This window comes from Leucoraja erinacea, unplaced genomic scaffold, assembly GCF_028641065.1.
Source record: "Leucoraja erinacea ecotype New England unplaced genomic scaffold, Leri_hhj_1 Leri_166S, whole genome shotgun sequence".
NCBI lineage: Eukaryota > Metazoa > Chordata > Chondrichthyes > Rajiformes > Rajidae > Leucoraja > Leucoraja erinaceus.
Window position 1 is genome coordinate 53,269 of NW_026575968.1, and position 22,302 is coordinate 75,570.

The following is a 22,302-nucleotide window of genomic DNA, read 5'->3' on the forward strand; positions in this document are numbered from 1 at the left end:
TAAATTAACTAAAGCACACTAACTAAACTAAACTAAACTAGTGATGTAATGACTGGTGCCTGTGAGTGCAACGTTTTCTCTGAGGATCATTAGGTCTCATTAGTGCTGGTTTGCGAAACCTTGCGTTGAATATTTGCTCTGGTTACTGACATGGATGTCGCAAGAGACCATCTGCTCACATATAAATCCTACCGTTTCCAAAGCACCCCATGCATAGAGCGCCTCCTTTCATCAGAGGATGGGAGCGTACGCACTTCACATCGAGATCTTCTACCCGATTATTGCAGTCATTGGTGTGCCTGGTAAGTCATTTCATGGGCTGAAAGATGGCAGATGGAGTTTAATGCTGATAAATGTGAGGTGATTTGGCAGGACAAATCAAAATAGGACGTACATGGTAAATGGTAGGGAATTGAAGAATACAGTTGAACAGAGGGATCTGGGTATAACCGTGCATAGTTCCTTGAAGGTGGAATCTCATATAGATAGGGTGGTAAAGAAAGCTTTTGGTATGCTAGCCTTTATAAATCAGAGCATTGAGTATAGAAGCTGGGATGTAATGTTAAATATGTACAAGGCATTGGTGAGACCAAATCTGGAGTATGGTGTACAATTTTGGTCGCCCAATTATAGGAAGGATGTCAACAAAATAGAGAGAGTACAGAGGAGAGTTACTAGAATGTTGCCTGGGTTTTAACATCTCAGTTACGGAGATAGGTTGAATAAGATAGGTCTTTATTCTCTGGAGCGCCGAAGGGTAGGGGGGTGTTTGATAGAGGGCTTTAAAATGAGGAGAGGGAGAGACGGTGGTGATGTGGGCAAGCTTTTTCCTGGGAGAATAGGGAAGATGCAAACAAGAGGACATGACTTCAGAATTAAGGGACAGAAGTTTAGGGGTAATATGAGGGGGAACTTCTTTACTCAGAGAGTGGTAGCGGTGTGGAATGAGCTTCCAGTGGAAGTGGTGGAGGCAGGTTCATTGGTATCATTTAAAAATAAATTGGATTGGCATATGGATGAGAAGGGAATGGAGGGTTATGGTATGAGTGCAGGCAGGTGGGACTAAGGGGGAAAAAAAATTGTTCGGCACGGACTTGTAGGGCCGAGATGGCCTGTTTCCGTGCTGTAATTGTTATATGGTTATATGGTTATTTAATGTAGCGGTGGTTTTCTCTCCGCCCCTCCCCCACCCTAGTTGTCGTACTAGTTTCACTGTCGTCTTGTTGGGTTTCACTGTCTGTATAACTCGGTATCGCCTCGCCCTCAGCCAACAATGGACCATCATGGGCTCTCATGGCCTTGATCATCGTTACTTTATGCATAGCTTTCATTCATTTGTTCTTTATCTCTCTCTATCACCGACTATATCTCTCGTTTCCTTTTCTCATTACTAGTCTGAAATAAAGGTCTCGACCCGAAATGTCACTTTTTCCTTCTCTCCAGAGATGCTGCCTGACCCGCTGGGTTACTCTAGCATTATGTGCCTATTACCAGAATGATACCTGCTTTAGCGGGAATCAGCTACAAGGAGAAGTCGGACAGACTTGGATTGTATTCTCTGGAATACCGGAGGTTGAATGGAGACCATCTATGTCTCTTCATTGTTTTTGACTGCAGAGTTGATTTCTCTGCACCCATTGTTTCACTCGGTGGTCAGAGTCAGGGCAACGATGAGATTGTTTACCTTTGTGCTCTTGGTTTCAATTCTAAGGGAAGACGGATTGCTTCTCTCATTGGGCAGGTAGTCGCTGGTCTGCGCAGACCCGACGGGCCGAAGGGCCTGTTGTCACGCTTCACCTCTTATTGTGTAAAATTAGTGCACAGTGGCGAAAGACCTGGGTTCGATTCTGACCACGGGTGTTGTGTATGGTCTGGATGGGGTGAATGTGAAGAGCCCGTCAAGTCTACTCTAACATTCAGTCGTGGCTGATCTATCTTCCCCTTATCACCCCCATTCTCCTGCCTTTTCCCCGTAGACTCGGCTTGTACTCGCTAGAATTTAGAAGATTGAGGGGGGTGGGGGGGGGGGGGGGATCTTATAGAAACTTACAAAATTCTTAAGGGGTTGGACAGCCTAGATGCAGGAAGATTGTTCCCGATGTTGGGGAAGTCCAGAACAAGGGCTCACAGTTTAAGGATAAAGGAGAAATATTTTAGGACTGAGACGAGAAAAACATGTTTTACACAGATGGTGGCGAATCTCTGGAATTCTCTGCCGCAGAATGCAGAGGCCAGTTCATTGGTTATATATAAGAAGGAGTTAGATGTGGCCCTTGTGGCTAAAGAGATCCGGGGGTATGGAGAGAAGGCAGGTACAGGATACTGAGTTGGATGATCAGCCATGATTATATTAAATGGCGGTGCAGGCTCGAAGGGCCGAATGGCCTACTCCTGCACCTATTTTCTATGTTTCTATATTTCTATGTAACCTTTAACAAACTTATTGATCAAGTACCTGTCAATCTCCGGTTTAGAAATACCCAATGACTTGGCCTCCACCGCCGTCTGTGGCAATGAATTCCATGGATTCGCCACAATCTGACTGAAGAGATTCCTCCTCATATTTCTCAAGGAATGTCCGGAATTCTGAGGCTGTGCCCTCTGGTCCTAGACTCTCCCACCAGCGGAAACATCCTCCCCACATTCACCCGATCTCGCCTTTCATTATCGCATTCAGTTCAGTTGAGTTTAGTTCATTAGCACGTGTACCGAGGTACAGTGAAAAGCGTTTGTTGCGTGCTAAGAAGTGAGAGGAAATACAGTCAGTGTACACATACATGTTGAGGGTATAACGTTCAGTGCAAGGTAAAGTCCATCAAGTTCCGATCACACATAGTGCGAGTGCGCCAATGAGATAGAAAGTAGTTCAGGACCTCTGAAATTCTAGTTAAATGTATTGCCAGAAACTGTAGATGCAGTTCCCTGCGTCTCTATCCCATTTCCCCCTTGCTCCTCGCTGTTCTGTGCTTCCTTACAGCCAACTTGATGTCCTTGGTGATCCTGTTTCGAGGAAAGTGCGGTCTCTCCAAAGACATCACCTGCTACATGATTGCCATGGCGATGGGTGATCTCATGGTGTTGGTCTTCAACGTCATAGTCAGCCAGATAGTCAGGTAGGTACTGGATACCTGCTCCAACCTCATCTACTGCATGTGTAGCAAGGAACTGCAGATGCTGGCTTACGCCGAAGATAGACACCAAATGCTGGAGTAACTCAGCGGGACAGGCAGCATCTGCGGATAGAAAGAATGGGTGACGTTTCGGGTCGAGAGCCTGCTTCAGACTGAGAGTCTGTGTAGGGGGACACGTAGAGATATGAAAAGGTAAGGTGTGAAAAAGAGACATCAAATGGGACGTTGTTACCATACAATACGATATAACATTACTAATCCCCGGAGGGGGTTCAAATGTGATCTGCCAGCAGTCATTAAAAAACCAGTAGGAGTAAACTCCCCACATTAAATTGCCTTTCAGAAGTGGAGTTTAGTTCAAGTAGTGAGACCGAGGTACAGTGAAAACAAATGTTGCGTTGAGAGAGGAATTCAGACAAATACACATCCAAGTGTTTTTATTAATTGGAGGGCATATTCTGTGAGAATGTAGGTGCCTCTCCTCTGATGTCCCCTAGTGGCACAATGAGATTACCTTCAACTTCTAGTTTAATGTTGAAGATGTTTCGAGATGCTTTTTCTCTTTATACATTTCATTTCCGATTATTATCACATTCTCATCCACTCCCCATTCAGGTGTGCTTAAAGAAAGCCAATGGCATGTTGGTTCATAAAGCCCTGTTTCCCAGGAACGTCTGGAACGCCCACCTAACGTCAAAGACACCAAATGCTGGAGTATCATGCATCGCATGTGCATTTAAATTAGGCATCTTCAGAGTCATAGTTCAGATGTCAGGTGTCTTAGGGGGACATATGGGTTTGTACTCATGTAATCTCATCAAGCATGCGTAGTTGAGCGTGACTTACGTCGTGTCCCTAGGATAGATCGTTCTAATTGTTCTGTTGGGGAAGTCCAGGACATCTCACAGCTGAAAGTCTTTCTAAAACCGAGATCTTTTTTCATCTAGAGAGTGGTGAATCTCTGTTCTCTGCCACAGAGGGTAGTTGACTTTCTATATTTACTAGGGAGTTAGATGTGGATTGTGGCTGGGGATCAGAGGGTATTTCTTTCAGGTAAGGATACTGAGTTGGATGATCTATCATAGTCGGTGCAGGCTCGAAGGGCCGAATGGCCTACTTAACCTAATTTCTATCATATGAAAGGGATTGGGCCAGCATGTGCAAAAAACAAGATTTACATTAAATTGACGATTGGGAGGTGGGGGGGGGGGGGGGGGGGGGGGGGGGGGGTGGGAAGGGGGGGTGGGGGGGGGGGGGGGGGGGGGGAAATGTATTCTGATCAAGGGAAAAGTAGAATAGACCACTGTTAGCTCGGGGAAGTGGACAACGAAGCAAAGAGAGATACAATTTAATAAAGGGACAGTCAGACTGGTCGGAGAATTAGGGTGGGGAGGGATGGAAAGAGAGGAAAAGCAAGGGTCACTTGAAGTTAGAGAAGTCAAGCTGGGGTGTGAGCTGCCCAGGCGAAACATGAGGTGATGTTGCTCCAATTTACGCTGGGCCTCACTCTGACAATGGAGGAGGCCCCTGACAGAATGGGTAGGTGTGGGAATGGGAGGAAGAGTTAAAGTGTTTGGCCACCGGGAGTTATCCCAGTTCCCGATGTGGCCTCCTGTACATCGGCAAGACAATGCGTAGACTGGGCGGCAATTTCGCGGAACTTTACATGCGCTCGGTCCGCCAAGACCTGTTGGATCTCCCGGTTTTTAACCATTCCCTGCCCGTTGCCACACACTGACCTTTTTTATCCTGGGCCTCCTCCACTGCCAGGATGAGGCTCTGGAGGAACTGAACAGCATCTTACAACCCAACGGTATGAACATTGAATACTCCGATTTTAGGTAACCTTTCATAGAAACATAGAAACATAGAAATTTAGGTGCAGGAGTAGGCCATTCGGCCCTTCGAGCCTGCACCGCCATTCAATATGATCATGGCTGATCATCCAACTCAGTATCCCGTACCTGCCTTCTCTCCATACCCCCTGATCCCCTTAGCCACAAGGGCCACATCTAACTCCCTCTTAAATATAGCCAATGAACTGGCCTCAACTACCCTCTGTGGCAGAGAGTTCCAGAGATTCACCACTCTCTGTGTGAAAAAAAGTTCTTCTCATCTCGGTTTTAAAGGATTTCCCCCCTTATCCTTAAGCTGTGACCCCTTGTCCTGGACTTCCCCAACATCGGGAACAATCATCCTGCATCTAGCCTGTCCAACCCCTTAAGAATTTTGTAAGTTTCTACAAGATCCCCTCTCAATCTTCTAAATTCTAGAGAGTATAAACCAAGTCTATCCAGTTTTTCTTCATAAGACAGTCCTGACATCCCAGGAATCAGTCTGGTGAACCGTCTCTGCACTCCCTCTATGGCAATAATGTCCTTCCTCAGATTTGGAGACCAAAACTGTACGCAATACTCCAGGTGTGGTCTCACCAAGACCCTGTACAACTGCAGTAGAACCTCCCTGCTCCTATACTCAAATCCTTTTGCAATGAAAGCTAACATACCATTCGCTTTCTTTACTGCCTGCTGCACCTGCATGCCTACCTTCAATGACTGGTGTACCATGACACCCAGGTCTCGCTGCATCTCCCCCTTTCACCAACCTCCCCCAAAATCCATTCAATTCTACCCCACACCACGCCTCTGTCTTCTTCACGCACCCCCCCCCCCCCCCCCCCCCCCTGCCCGCTCCTGTTCCCCACACAGCACGAAAGACCTGGGTTCGGCTCTGACCGTGGTGTGCATGTGTGTAGTTTGTACGTTCTACCTGTGACTGCGTGGGTTTTACCCGGGGGCTCCGGATTTCTCCCACACTCCAAAGACGTGTTGGCTTGTAGGTTAATTGGGTGCTGTACCCCCCCCCCCCCCCCCCCCCCCCCCCCATCCCGGTGTGTTTGCAAAAGTGGGAGGAAACCGGAGCACCCGGAGAAAACCCACGCAGTCACGGGGAGAACGGCCAATCTCCGGACAGACAGCGCCCGCAGTCAGGATCGAACCAGGGTCTCCGGCACTGTGAGGCAGCAACTCTACCGCTGCGCCACCGTGCCGACCCGCTGCGTTACTCCAGCGTTTTGTGTCAATCTTTCCTCCATTTGATGCCTGGCCCGCTGCGTTACTCCAGCTTTCTGAACAAGTTAGGGCTTTATTCTTTGGAGCGCAGAAGGTTAAGGGGGGACTTGATAGAGGTTTTTAAAATGATGAGAGGGATAGACAGAGTTGACGTGGAAAAGCTTTTCCCACTGAGAGTAGGGAAGGTTCAAACAAGGGGACATGACATGAGAATTAAGGGACTGAAGTTTAGGGGTAACATGAGGGGGAACTTCTTTACTCAGAGAGTGGTAGCTGTGTGGAATGAGCTTCCAGTGAAGGTGGTGGAGGCAGGTTCGTTTTTATCATTTAAAAATAAATTGGATAGTTATATGGATGGGAAGGGAATGGAGGGTTATGGTCTGAGCGCAGGTATATGGGACTAGGGGAGATTATGTGTTCGGCACGGACTAGAAGGGTCGAGATGGCCTGTTTCCGTGCTGTAATTGTTATATGGTTAAATCTATATGGTTATATGGTTTTGTGTCTATCTTTCTCCTCCAGAGCCGCTGCCTAATCCCCGGCGTTTCTTGTTATTTCAGGTACCACTTCCCCGGGTCTCCGCTCCGCTACACGCCAGTGTGTCGGCTCAGTTCCTATCTGCAAGGCTTCAGTTTCCAGCTCAGTACCTGGTTCACCGTATCCTTCACGTGTGACCGTTTCGTGGCTATCTGTTGCCAGAAGCTGAGGCGCACGTATTGCACCGAGAGAACCGCGGCCATGGTGCTAGCGACGGTAGGAATGGTCAGCGTGTTGACCAACGTGCCCTTGCCGCTCCGGTACCGGCCCTGTTACACCGTTCACCGTGTGGCCTACGGTTGCTGCCCTGTGCCGGGTCACTTGGAATCCCCGCTGTGGTCCGCCCATGGTTGGGCCTCCAACCTGCTCAACACCTTCCTCCCCATCCCAGCCCTGCTGCTGCTGAATTCGCTGACCGCCAGATACATCCTGGGGGCCAGCAGGGCCCGGCTGGCCTTGAAGGGCCCTCGCCAGGTGGGCGGTGACGACGACCCCGAGGTCAGGAGCCGGAGGGCGTCGGTCGCACTGCTCTTCGCCGTCTCCGGGAGCTTCGTGGCGCTGTCCGTTCCCATCATGGTGATCGACGCCTGGGTCGGGGTGAGCGGGACGGTGATGTTCCGCGGGCCCCGCTCGCTGTACGCGGCCGTGCAAGTCGCGATGCTGCTGAAGTGCCTCGGTTCCTGCACAAACACCTGTGTGTACGCGCTCACCCAGAGCAGGTTCAGAGCGCAGATGATCGGCCTGCTCACACCCCCCTTCGCTGGTCTGTGCATAGGTGTGAAGGTGAGGGGAAAAGATTCACGAGGAACCTGAGGGGTACCCTTCAGCCAAACTTGCTCACAATGGCAACCATGCTCCATCTAGAATTTAGGAGATTGAGAGGGGATCTTATAGAAACTTACAAAATTCTTAAGGGGTTGGACAGGCTAGATGCAGGAAGATTGTTCCCGATGTTGGGGAAGTCCAGGACAAGGGGTCACAGCTTAAGGATAAGGGGGAAATCCTTTAAAACCGAGATGAGGAGAACTTTTTTCACACAGAGAGTGGTGAATCTCTGGAACTCTCTGCCACAGAGGGTAGTTGAGGCCAGTTCATTGGCTATATTTAAGAGGGAGTTAGATGTGGCCCTTGTGGCCAAGGGGATCAGAGGGTATGGAGAGAAGGCAGGTACGGGATACTGAGTTGGATGATCAGCCATGATCATATTAAATGGCGGTGCAGGCTCGAAGGGCCGAATGGCCTACTCCTGCACCTAATTTCTATGTTTCTATCTACGCTAATCCCACCTGCCTGCATTTGACCCATATCCCTCCAAACATGTCATATCCAAAATGCAGGAGCAACTCAGCGGGTGAGGCAGCATCTATGGAGCGAAGGAAATAGGCAACGTTTCGGACTAATGTGAGGATGGTGGGGGAAGAAGAAAGGAAGAGGCGGCGACTGAGGCTGAGGGAGAGCTGAGAAGCGGAGGAGAAAGTAAGACGACAGATGGCACAATGAGCTAAGTGTTCGGCTGGCGACCAGAAGGTAGCCGGTTCGAATCCCGCTTGGAGTGCATACTGTCGTTGTGTCCTTGGGGCAAGACACTTCACCCACCTTTGCCTGTGTGTAATGTAATGTTATTATGTGAAGCACTTTGGGGTCAATGCAAGTTGACTGAAAATGTGCTATATAAATAAGATGATTAAAGTAAGGACCACCTGAAATTGGAGAAGTCAATGTTCATATCGCTGGGGCGTAAACTGCCCAAGCGAAATATGAGGTGCTGCTCCTCCAATTTACGGTGGGACTCACTCTGGCCGTGGAGAAGGCCCAGGACAGAAAGGTCGGATTCGGAATGGGAGGGGGAGTTGAAGTTCTGAGCCACCGGGAGATCAGGTTGGTTATTGCGGACCGAGCGAAGGTGTTGGGTGAAGCGATCGCCAAGCCCACGCTTGGTCTCACCGATGTAGAGCAGCTGACACCTAGAGCAGCGGATGCAGTAGATGAGGTTGGAGGAAGTGCAGGTGAACCTCTGCCTCACCTGGAAAGACTGCTTGGGTCCTTGAATGGAGTCAAGGGGGGAGAGATGCCGACTTTGAAGAAGTTCTCCTCCTCAAGGTATGTCATATCCATGTACTTGTCTCAATATTTATTGAACGTTGTGATAATGTCCTGTTCTTAAAACTTGGAACCTATCACTGGAACACAATGTCCGTGCCAAACGCGATGGCAAGATCAGCTAATCTCTATGTGACCGCGTGGGTTTCCTCTCGGTGCTACATGTCCTTCCACATCCTAAGTATTTTGTAGGATAAGTGGACTCTCCAAATTGCCCATTAGAGTATAAGGATTTCTCCCCTCTCTCCTCTTCTCCCCTCTCCCATCGTGCAAACGGTATAGAAATATGAAAACGCACACCTCCAGTTTCAGGGATGGTTTCTTCGCAGTTGTTATCAAGAAACTGAAGCATCCTACCACAGCCAGTGAGCAATGCTGAACTACTATCCACCTCATTGTTGACCCTCGGACTATTTTTTAATCGGAATTTACTAGATTAACCTTGCACGAACGTTATTCTCTCCATAAGAGACCTGGGATATCCCCTACTGTGGACGGCTAAAGTTCATCATGTAACTCCTCTCCAATTAAAACATAGCACATAGAAATGGCCTCAACTCCCTACTCGTGGCAGAGATCACAAATAAGTTTCACCTACCACTGTGCTTCGACTAGGAAAAATAGTTCTTTTATTCATCCAGATTTTTAAAAAAATCCAATTTCCCCTTATAAAGTTTAAACAGTTGACCCCCTTCCTGGACAATAAAAACATCCAAAACCAAACAATCTTCGGAATATCATCTAGCCTGAACTAACCCCTTAGAAGATTTTGTAAGTTTCTATAAGATCCCCTCTCAATCTTCTAAATTCTAGAGAAATGCGCCCACACAAACAAAAAAATCCAGTCTTTCTTCATAGACAAATCCTGTTTGATCCCAGGAATCAGAGATGGTTTCCTCCCAGTAGTTATCAGAAAACTGAGACCATCCTCCAAAGACAGGTCTATGTTTCTGACCTATTACCACCTGATTCTTGACCCTCGGACTATTTTTTTTAATCGGAATCGGTACAGGATTGGTAACGAACGGTATTCCGTTATCATGTATGGTACACCTGTGGCGGAGCTCGAATGTAATCATAGAGCGATTGTCCCTTTTTCCTTGACTGGGTAGCACGAAGTGTTCACTGTTCTTCCGTACTCGTGACTCACAAACCTAAATTTCTTATTCCAACACTGTGCTGCGACTAGGGAACGACTCTACGCGCATAGACTTTTTTCCTTGGTCCAGATTTTAAAGCTAAAAAAACATGGATTGGTAAGTTAGAAAACAGTTGGTCATGTCTGCGGAGGGCGCTCAGCATCGCCAAATTTACTGCTTATAACCCAAAAAAAAAACTTTTTAAAAGGAATTTACTATATTAACCTTGCACGAACGTTATTCCCTTATCATGTATCTGTACACTGTGGACGGCTCGAGTGTAACTCAGTATTTGTCTTTCCCCTGACTGGGTCTCACGCAACAAAAATTGTCCACGTCACTGTCCATCCCCCCCCCCCTCCCCCCACCCCTTATAATTTTTTATTCAAATCGTGTGCTATGTCGCTCTTCAAGGGAGATGCTAAATGCATTTCGTTGTCTCTGTACTGTACAAAAACAACAATTAAATTGAATCTGAGAGCTGATTGGAGTCCTGCAGTCATTAAAGAGTAACAATTCGTATGACGTTTCACACAATGCGTGACATCTCCCACGAGTTAAAACCAGATCAAGATATGTGTAGGAAAGAACGGCAGGTGATGATTTAAATCGAAGATAGACACAAAAAGCTGGAGTAACTCAGCGGGACAGGCAGCATCTCTGGAGAGAAGGAATGGGTGACGTTTCGGGTCGAGACCATTCTTCAGACTGGCTGAATGAGTTAACAGCAAAAGAATTGTATTGATTCAAACGTCGGGTTCATGTGGTGACAGACCCATTAAAACCTACAGCCCAGATGAGTGGGGCACGGTGGCGTGGCGGTAGAATGGCTGCCATACAGCGCTAGAGACCCGGGTTCGATCCTGACTATATAACCATATAACAATTTACAGCACGGAAACAGGCAATCTCGGCCCTACAAGTCCGTGCCGAACAATTATTTTCCCCTAGTCCCATCTACCTGCACTCAGACCATAACCCTCCATTCCTTTCCCATCCATATACCTATCCAATTTATTTTTAAATGATAAAATCGAACCTGCCTCCACCACTACCACTGGAAGCTCCCCCACAGCCACCACTCTCTGAAAAGAAATCCCCCCTCATGTTACCCCTAAACTTCTGTCCCTTAATTCTGAAGTCATGTCCTCTTGTTTGAATCTTTCCTACTCTCAATGGGAAAAGCTTGTCCACGTCAACTCTGTCTATCCCTCTCATCATTTTAAAGACCTCTATCAAGTCCCCCCTTAACCTTCTGCGCTCCAAAGAATAAAGACCTAAGAACACCAAAACAAAACTCGAAACTGGTGCGGAAAATGAGGAAGAAAAGTATAGATAAAGCCTAAATATAACGTTGCTGCCCGAGGGGAAATGAAGCCGATTCAATTGGGGAACCGGAAAGAGGAACGAAGGGAGGAGTGTGTCAAAGTGGAAGTGGCGAGAAACGGAAAGAGAAAGTTTCAAGGTTCGATGTTTCATGGTCAGTTTATTGTCACGTGTACCAGTAAAGTACAGTGAAATTTGAGTTACCATACAGCCATACCAAGAGAAAAGCAACAAAAGAAGATAGGCACAATATGCGGGATTAATGCAGCGTGGCAGGCAGCGTCTCTGGAGAGATGGGTGACGAATCGGGGCGAGACCGAACTAAATCATTGCTTCATCTGTTTGTTTAAAGTACCATAACTAATGCTAGTCATTTGGCAACGTCATTGTCCCACTGGAGGTTTTCCTGGGGTACAAATAAGGGATTGGATTGAAGTCTCTTGATCAGACCGTGTTTCTACGGCATCCAATTGCTCGGGAAGATGGGTCGATCAATCCTGGGCGAAATTAGATTGATTTACTATCCAATTCTCGTGGCGTTTGGCGTTCCAGGTGAGTCCTTGTTACCGCTTGTTCATTGGGACTTGATGTTTTCAAATTTCACCACCCGATTTCATTCGCGGTTTGTTTTGACTTATTGGCATCGTGTGCTCAACCTAAGTGCACAATTCTCAGGACAATTATGGTTCCTCTCCCCTTTCAACAGTCAAGAATTTCAGACTCTTTAATCGAAATTCCAGTGTATTGGGAGATAGGAACATAGAAACATCCAAACATCGAAACATAGAAAAATAGGTGCAGGAGTAGGCCATTCGAGCCAGTACCGCCATTCAATATGACCATGGCTGGTCATCTAAAAGCATTACCCCGTTCCCGCTTTCTCCATATATCCCTTGATTATTTTAACCCAAAGAGCTAAATCTAACTGCCTCTTGAAAACATCCAGTGAATGGACCTTCATTGCCTTCTGCGGCAGAGAATTTCACAGATTCACAACTCCCTGGGTGAAGTTTGTTTTCTTCATCTCAGTCTTAAATGACCTACCCTTTATTGTTAAACTGTGACCCGGACTCTCGGATTTCGCTTTGTGATGACAATTAAAAGAGATCCTCTGGCTGTCGTTTGCTCCCGCTCTGGGCTCTGGCCCTGGCGAGAAGGCGGCTCGCACAGAGCCGGGAATCAATATGCATCTGTATCCGAGCAGTGAAAGGCCTGGATAGAGAGGATGTGCAGAGGATGTTTCCACTAGTGAGAGAATCCAGGACTAGGACTAGTCATATCCTCATACTTAAATTACGTTCATCTGGAAAGGAGATGAGGAGGAATTTCTTCAGCCAGAGGGTGGTGAATCTGTGGAATTCTTTGCCACGGACGGCTGTGGAGGGCAAGTCAATGGATATTCTTAAAGCAGAGATAGATAGATTCTTGATTAGTGCGGTGTCAGGGGTTATGGGGAGAAGGCAGGAGAATGAGGTTAGCAGGGAGTCATTAAGACGCTGTTTGGCGACTATGGACTACCTGCAGGTGTTATCACGGGGATTGTTGGTGGAGATTTGATTAAACTGCAGGGTTAATGGCGCGGTGAACGGGAAACCATGGACCAGGAACCGGGACTTCACCTCCGCCACTGATAGTCTGAGAATCTGATCACGGTGATAGAAAACAAGCGGTGAAAATTCCAACAAAATCGGCACCTTAATACCGCACTGTGGTGCAGCGATAGAGTTGCTGCCTCACAGCGCCAGAGACCCGGGTTCGATGCTGACTACGGGTGCTGTCTGTACGGAGTTTGTATATTTTCCCCGTTACCTGCATGGGGTTTCTCCGACATCTTCGGTTTCATCCCACACTCCAAAGACGTACATGTCTGTAGGTTAATTAACGTGGTGTAAATGTAAAATGTCTCCGATTAGAACGGACTCCGTGGGCCGTAGTTAATAGTTTCTGCGCTGTATCTCTAAACTAAACGAAACATTCTGTTAACAGTAATTCACTGACATTGAAGCTGCCGCACTATTAAACATCTGTCTTATATGTTCCCATCCAATAATACCTATATTGACCTCGGCAATTTTGAACGACAACTTTTGGGGGAACTTATACTTTTCCATAATTAGTGTAAAGCTAAAAGAATTGTGGAAACTGGTTCATAAGTTCACAAGTTCATGCACGATAAGAGTAGAATTTGGACATGGGGTTTTCTCCGCCATTCATAGAAACATAGAAACATAGAAATTAGGTGCAGGAGTAGGCCATTCGGCCCTTCGAGCCTGCACCGCCATTCAATATGATCACGGCTGATCATCCAACTCAGTATCCCGTACCTGCCTTCGCTCCATACCCTCTGATCCCCTTGGCCACAAGGGCCACATCTAACTCCCTCTTAAATATAGCCAATGAACTGGCCTCAACTACCCTCTGTGGCAGAGAGTTCCAGAGATTCACCACTCTCTGTGTGAAAAAAAGTTCTCCTCGTCTCGGTTTTAAAGGATTTCCCCCTTATCCTTAAGCTGTGACCCCTTGTCCTGGACTTCCCCAACATCGGGAACAATCTTCCTGCATCTAGCCTGTCCAACCCCTTAAGAATTTTGTAAGTTTCTATAAGATCCCCTCTCAATCTCCTAAATTCTAGAGAGTATAAACCAAGTCTATCCAGTCTTTCTTCTTCATAAGACAGTCCTGACATCCCAGGAATCAGTCTGGTGAACCTTCTCTGCACTCCCTCTATGGCAATAATGTCCTTCCTCAGATTTGGAGACCAAAACTGCACGCAATACTCCAGGTGTGGTCTCACCAAGACCCTATACAACTGCAGTAGAACCTCCCTGCTCCTATACTCAAATCCTCTTGCTATGAAAGCCAACATGCCATTCGCTTTCTTTACTGCCTGCTGCACCTGCATGCCTACCTTCAATGACTGGTGTACCATGACACCCAGGTCTCGCTGCATCTCCCCCTTTCCCAATCGGCCACCGTTTAGATAATAATCTGCTTTCCCGTTTTTGCCACCAAAATGGATAACCTCACATTTATCCACATTAAACTGCATCTGCCAAACATTTGCCCACTCACCCAGCCTATCCAAGTCACCTTGCAGTCTCCTAGCATCCTCCTCACACCTAACACTGCCCCCCATTCAATCGTGGCTCTGCCTCCTAACCCCATTCTCCTGCCTTCTCCCCACAACCACCGACACCCGTACAAATCACGAATCTATCTGTCTCTGCTTTAAGGATTTGTGCCTATGACGAGTAGAAACGTGTTCACATTCTCGCCTGGTGTATCTCATATCTCACACCAACTGTTGACATAGTTGTCTGAAGTGTCTCTGTCTGTCCCTTGTCTATTTGGGCAGCGATGGGTGGACGGTGCATTCTGTGTCAGTGTAAGTGTCCACACATAATGTACCCAGCGGCATTAACCATATACCATATAAACATAACAATTACAGCACCGAAACAGGCCGCCTCGGCCCTACAAGTCCGTGCCGAACACTTATTTTCCCCTAGTCCCATCTACCTGCACTCAGACCATAACCCTCCATTCCTTTCCCATCCATATACCTATCCAATTTATTTTTAAATGATAAAATCGAACCTGCCTCCACCACTTCCACTGGAAGCTCATTCCACACAGCTACTACTCTTTGAGTAAAGACGTTCCCCCTCATGTTACCCCTAAACGTCTGTTCCTTAATTATCAAGTCATGTCCTCTTGTTTGAATCTTCCCTACTCTCAATGGGGAAAGCTTATCCACGTCAACTCTGCCTATCCCTCTCATCATTTTAAAGACCTCTATCAAGTCCCCCCTTAACCTTCTGTGCTCCAAAGAATAAAGACCTAACTTATTCAACCTTTCTCCGTAACTTAGTTGCTGAAACCCAGGCAACATTCTAGTAAATCACCTCTGTACTCTCTCTCTTTTGTTGACATCCTTCCTATAATTGGGCGAACAAAATTGGGCGACCACTCTCGACTTATTCTCCCAAACGCCCATGTTGTCTCTTGATGTGTCCATTTACTCGCCCTCCTACTTGCCTTCTTTCTCCGATTGAAATAGTTTCTTTACCGCTGTAATGCCCCAGGCATCAAATGTCTCTCTAGAGAAGGGAAACCAGCCGAACCGGGAGATGTGAAAAGAGAGAGTGTCACAGCATCTAAATGAAGTGGTGATGGTGAGAAAAGGGGATAGGAAGCGAGTAAAGAGCTTTGTTGGAAGTTAAGGTGTCTGCCCATTGTCTACTTGGGCAGCGAGGGATGGACATTGTAAGTAATCTTACTTTGCCGATTCCCACGAACATCTTCTGCAGCTGGCCAAGCGATAGATGCCACTTGTCACATCCAAAACACCCTTTCGTTACCTTGTTCAAATCCAATCAAAATTAAATAAGGAATGGTATTATTTTTTCTTTATGATCTTTATGCCCAACACTAATGGTAAGAAAGAGTATTAATATTTTCACTTATTAATCATTTACAAAAATTGAGGCATATATTTCCGATTGTACTTTTGGTTGGAACCCATCCTTGAGCTGGCAAAAGAATACCCCCTTGTGCATTCGAGGGGATATTGGCCCAAACCCAACATTATAATCAGATAAGGAAGTTTGTTTTTTTTCGTACAGCAGCGAGTTCACTGTGTTCTGTGTGGAAGTTGTTCGTTAGATTTCATATTTCATCTTTTACCTTCCTCTTGATTCTTGTAACTATCTAGATGCCCCACTTCACCCTCATATTCTCTCTGGTCCCACACAATGTTAGTATATCCATAAGTATTTAATACTACAAATATAGCTAATAAGGAATATGTATACATATTGACACAATTTCTATCACTACAAAATGTTATGGTTTTTGGATTTCCTTTTCTTCGACGGTTTCGTCTGAGTGGTACAGTTTACATCTGGTGGCGTGTACCCAATCGTGTTTTTCTTTTACTTTTACTGCTGTTTGTGTTGTTAGCAGCAAGAAATATGGTCTCTTCCATCTAGGAGAGAAAGAATGATAGGTAGACAGACAGACAGACAGACAGACAGACAGACAGACAGACAGACAGACAGACAGACAGACAGACAGACAGACAGACAGACAGACAGACAGACAGACAGACAGACAGACAGACAGGCAGACAGACAGATACTATATTAATCCCCTCAGGGAAATTCAGAGTTTTTCGCAGCACACCATTAAAAGTAAGACGCCACATTAACAAAGAATTGAACATAAAACAAGAATAACCCCCGACAATGGTTCCCACTGTGAGGAAAGGCACAAAGTCCAGTCCTCTTCCCCTTGTTCACCCATGGTCGGGCTGATTGAGGCCTCCGCAGTCGCCGCAACGGCGGCCCGATGTTCAGATTCAGATTCAATTTTAATTGTCATTGTCAGTGTACAGTACAGAGACAACGAAATGCATTCAGGCCCTCCCGCCGGATGATGAGGCTTGGGCTCATTGTGGAATTGCCAGCGGCTGGGAGCGTCTAGAACGGCCGCTTGCTGCCAGAGACCGCGGCTCCCGAAGTCCACAGGCCGCGCTGGCCGGAGCTCCAACACTGGCGACCTCGGCGAGAGATCCCAGGCTCCGTGGTGTTCAGAGTCAGCGCCGCCGCGGCTGGAAGCTCCGTAACGACAGCTCCGCGATGTTGGGAGTCGGCGGTCACGGCACACCGGAGCCCACCGCACGGCGACCCGGATAGCGCCGCCGCCGAAGTCCAAGTTCTGGCCGGTCCCGGCAGAAACGCCGCTCTAGTCCCGGTGGTAGGCCGCGAGGAAAGGGCGAAGATACGGCCCGGAGAAAAGCCGCATCTCCGACCAGGTAAGGACTGAGAAAAATAGTCCCCACCCCCACCCCACCACATGAAAAAGATTAGATCTCCAAACTGACTTTTTTTAAGGGTGAAAGGGCGACATAAACCTGATCCCCTGGTTTAAACGGGTGCATATTTCCTTCTGCCGGAGGATCCGCTGCCTGTTTAACGTTCTCATAGATTTTTACCAGCTGGTTTACACATAGGTTGAGCATATGTTAAGGATTTTTTACAATTCCATATTCGAACTACATTCTCAGGAGTAATCGCGGGTCGGGTTCCTGTTATCATGGATTTCAACACCCCATCAATATCTCGTGAGGTGTTCGGTCCGTGTTTCTATGTTAACCATATAACCATATAACAATTACAGCACGGAAACAGGCCATCTCGACCCTTCTAGTCCGGGCCGAACACATAATCTCCCCTAGTCCCATATACCTGCGCTCAGACCATAACCCTCCATTCCCTTCCCATCCATATAACTATCCAATTTATTTTTAAATGATAAAAACGAACCTGCCTCCACCACCTTCACTGGAAGCTCATTCCACACAGCTACCACTCTCTGAGTAAAGAAGTTCCACCTCATGTTACCCCTAAACTTCAGTCCCTTAATTCTCATGTCATGTCCCCTTGTTTGAATCTTCCCTACTCTCAGTGGGAAAGCTTTTCCACGTCAACTTTGTCTATCCCTCTCATCATTTTAAAAACCTCTATCAAGTCCCCCCTTAACCTTCTGTGCTCCAAAGAATAAAGCCCTAACTTGTTCAACCTTTCTCTGTAACTTAGTTGCTGAAACCCAGGCAACATTCTAGTAAATCTCCTCTGTACTCTCTCTATTTTGTTGACATCCTTCCTATAATTAGGCGACCAAAATTGTACACCATACTCCAGAATTGGCCTCACCAGAGAAATGTTAGCAATTTCTCTGGACATACATCACCATGGGCAATGGTGCCTGGCCACAACAATCTATTGTGCTGGCATACTTTAGCCAAAGTAGCGTTTATCTCACCATTAACTCTGTCCACCATCCACAAGGTTGATATGGTTGGTATAATTTCCACTGGCGGTATTGTTGCTAGTCGGCAGACCTGTGGTGCTGTTGCCCGTCTCGAAACGAGCGTAAAAGGAGTTCAGGTCATCAGCTAGGGAGGTGCCGGCACTTCCTGTTGAGGGGGGGAGGGGCTGCTCCGGTAGTTGGTTACAGTCCGTAGCCCCTGCAACAGGCGTCTGGTGTCCTGCTGCTCCATCTATGACTCCATCTTGTCCCTGTACCTTTTTGCATCCTTCACCGCCCTTCGCAGTCGGTAGGACTCTGCCTTGTAGACGTCCATGTTTCCTGATGCCAGGCCCGAGTTGTAGGCAGCCGTGAGAGCATTCAAGGCAACACGAACGGGAACGGGAACGTGGGGACGATGTTGTCGGTTATTGTTGCAATGAAGTCCGTGACTGCTTCACCCACTCCACTCTCCAACACATTCCCACACAAGAGATAATACTCGAATCGTATGTTGCCAATTCCCGCGAACGTCTTCTGCACGTGGTCAGGCGTGAGATGCCAGTTGTCACATCCAAACACCCTTTCGCTACCTTGTTCAATTCCAATCAAAATTAAATAAGGAAGGATATTCATTTTATTTCACAACAACATAATGTGTAAACATAGTACTCTGTAAACATCATAATAAACGAAAAAAACCAGTATATATACATTATACACACATTGACATATAGTATGTAAACATTATAATGAAAGGAAAAAAAATAGTATATGGATATGTATTTTTACAGATATCAAGTTCAGTGTATTGCAGCATATTACAGTCTACAAACGGGTGTCGACCCGAAACGCCACCAATTCCTTCTCTCCGGAGATGCTGCTTGGGCCGCTGAGTTACTCTGGCATTTTGTGTCCGCCATCAATTTAAACCAGCATCTGCACTTCTTCCCAACATTTCCTTCCAACACATAAAGTACAGAGCAGTTACAGGTCCTTCGGCCCTCAATGTCCATGCCAAACACGGCGCCATGTTAAGCCAATCCCCTCTGCCTGCATGCGATCCATATGCCTCCAGTCCCATGTGCCTCTTTCACAGTCTCTTAAACACCTCTATCCTATTTGCTCCCACCGCCACACCTGGCAGCGCATTCCAGGCACCCACCACCCTCTGTATCAAAAAACCCTGCTCCTCAACACTCCTTTCGTGTGTGTGTGTGTGTGTCAATAGTCAATAGTCAATAGTCTATTTAATTGTCATTTGGACCCCTGGAGGTCCAAATGAAATGCCGTTTCTGCAGCCATACATTACACACAAATAGACCCAAGACACAACATAATTTACATTTTACATAAACATCCATCACATAGCTGTGATGGAAGGCCAAAAAAAACTTATCTCTCCATTGCACTCTCCCCCCCCCATGTCAGAGTCAAAGTGAAAGCCCCCGGCTGGCGATGGCGATTGTCCCGCGGCCATTGAAGCCACGCCGGGTGGTGGTGCGAGGTCGCACACCGAGTCTTGGTGTTAGAGCCCCCGGCATGCGCTCGCAGAGTCCCGCGGCCATTCCAAGCTGCGCGGGGCGGTGATGTCAGGCCCCGCTCCAGGAGCTCTTCGACCCCACAACTCGGGCGGGAGAAGTCGCCGTTGCAGGAGCCCTGAAAAGCGGGGTCTCCCTCCAGGGACCCGCGGGCTCCCGGTGCCGCCGTCCGCAGACCCGCAGTAGCAGCCTCCGCATCAGCAGCAGCAGCGGCATCAGCAGCAGCAGCAGCGGCAGCGGCAGCGGCAGCGGCAGCACTCCTCCACCGCTCCACCCGCTCCGGTCTCGGCCAGCTCCGCGACGGTGAGGTGAGTCGGCACCAGAGTCCCCGGCTTCTTCTGTTGGAGGCCGCTCCTCGTTGCAGCCCCAACGACAACTGAGACCCGACGAGAAAAGGTCGGGTCTCCAGTGCAGGGAGAGATTTAAAAAGTTTCCCCCTCCCCTCCCACCCCCCCCCCCCCCCCCCCCACACACACACACACCCAAACACAAAACATGTGTGTGTGTGTGTGTGTGTGGATATGGACGTGTGTGCGCGTGTGTGTGCGCGCGCGTGTGTGTGGCTATATATCTTCTTACATTTAACGTTTGCATTATGGTCAAGAACAGCACGGGCATTGGAAGACGGAGACATTTCCCCACCCGGAATCATGTTAGTGACAATGAGGAGGTTTTACGATAGTTCAGTAGTTCAGTATCCACAAGGGCTTTAATTGTTTTTTTATTAATCAATTGCACTTAAAAATTCTTGTCGTTTTAATGAGATTTAAACTGGGAGAATGCTGATCCCATGATAGACTTCCATAAATGTCAGACGCTTTCTTCTTCACCCGTCCCAGCCACTAGTTCCGGGACCACGTTCCTCACGTTTCCATTTCTTCCTTGCAGCGAACATACTGACGATGGTGGTTGTGCTCCGGGGAAGGTGCGGACTCTCCAAATGCATCAGCCGCTACCTGTTGTCCATGGCACTCGCCGACCTCATGGTCTTGGTCGTGAACATCACTGTCGCTCGGATTAAGCCCATGTACTTCCCAGGGTCACTCCTGGACATTACTCCAGTCTGCAGCATCATCTTCTACCTGGGTGTGGTGGCCATTGACTGTTCCGTCTGGTTTACTGTTCTCTTCACCTTCGATAGGTTTATCGCTATTTGTTTCCAGAATTTTAAAGTGAAATACTGCACCGAGAAAACCGCGACTGTGATTATAACATCAGTGTGTGTGATCAGCCTTGTACTGAACGTTGGTTTTTACTTCATATTTGAACCGGCAAAAGTAATCGACAATATACCAATGTTCTGTGTTATAAAATCCACCTTCTACACATCGCCTCTCTGGGTGGCTTATTACTGGCTGCGGGTAGCATTGACCCCGTTGGTTCCGTTTGTGCTGATCGCGCTGCTCAACGCTCTGACCATCAGACACATCACCCGGGCCAGCAGAGTCAGGAGGGAACTCCGGGGCAGCGGGAAGGGCGAGAGTCACAGTGACCCCGAGATAGAGAACCGAAGGAAATCCATCGTTTTACTGCTCGCCATCTCGGGCAGCTTCATCCTGTTGTGGGCCGTGAATGTGGTGCATAAAATCTGCATCGGTATCACCGCTGCTGTATTCTTCCAGAAAGATATCAACAACATCTTCAGCATCATTGCGATTATCGGGGTCATGCTGCAGTCTTTGAGCTCCTGCACCAACACGGTGATTTACGCGGTGGCGCAGACCAAGTTCAGAGATGAGATGGTGACTCTGATCAAATCCCCCTTCGTTCTATTGGCTAAACTCTGTGTAAAGAAATAAATCTGAAATATAATTGTGTGTTTTAACACAGTTGACTGCACAGAGCTGCTTTTTTTCACCAGCACTGGTCATTATCTTAACTTTGGTGAGATCTGGCGGCAAAGACATTTTATTCGTTGCGATTCCATGAAGGTAGTTTGGCCACTGCCGATGAAGAACCACACCACGCCTCAACCTCACACACATAGACACGTTGGCAAGGTGGCGCAGCGGGTAGATTTGCTGCTTCCCCCACAGTCCAAAGACGTACGGTTTGTTGGTTAATTGGCTTGACCAATTACTATAAATGTAAATTTGTCCGAAGCGTGTGCAGGATAATGTTAATGCGCCGGGGTGGATGGTCGGTGCGGATTCCGTTGGCGTATTCCAAATACTTCATTCAGATGCATTTGGGACACCACCTATAGACTATAGACCTGCACGGAAAGGTGGACGCTCCCGCCCCCACGAGTCTCGGGTAGATGGGGCTCGTCAACCTGGGAAGGCGGTCCATCTAGGAGAGGGAAAGCGCTGATTTAAAACCTCCACTGCCTTGTGGCCACATCCAGTCATTGAAAAGGCTCCTGGAGTAAACCTCAAGAAAATGCTGAATGGGAGCCCCTAAAGTTTGTCATTGACCACAACCTCGCTCTGGCAGCTTCAGCGACGGCGCTGCTGCCAAACTGTAACGGCCCTGCTGTTCCTTTGGATCGAGCAGCGAGGTGGAGAGGAGAGGGGGGACGTTATGGATGGGCTCCATATGACATCGCCCAGGCTTACATCCAATCACACATCTCCTGCAAACTAGGATGCATCACCCATGGTCAGTCATGACCGAGGGGGTCCTACTAACATTCAGGCCGAATATC

General features: G+C 47.7%; 1 protein-coding gene across 1 annotated transcript; it reads left to right on the top strand.

Moving 5' to 3' along the window:
• The first annotated feature begins 238 nt into the window (after positions 1–238).
• On the top strand, positions 239–20,555 carry LOC129716095 (probable G-protein coupled receptor 139). Its single transcript, XM_055665982.1, has 4 exons — positions 239–302; positions 2,978–3,113; positions 6,763–7,522; positions 20,544–20,555. Exons 1-4 carry the CDS (start codon positions 239–241, stop codon positions 20,553–20,555), a joined length of 972 nt encoding a protein of 323 aa, XP_055521957.1.
• The last annotated feature ends 1,747 nt before the right edge of the window (positions 20,556–22,302 follow it).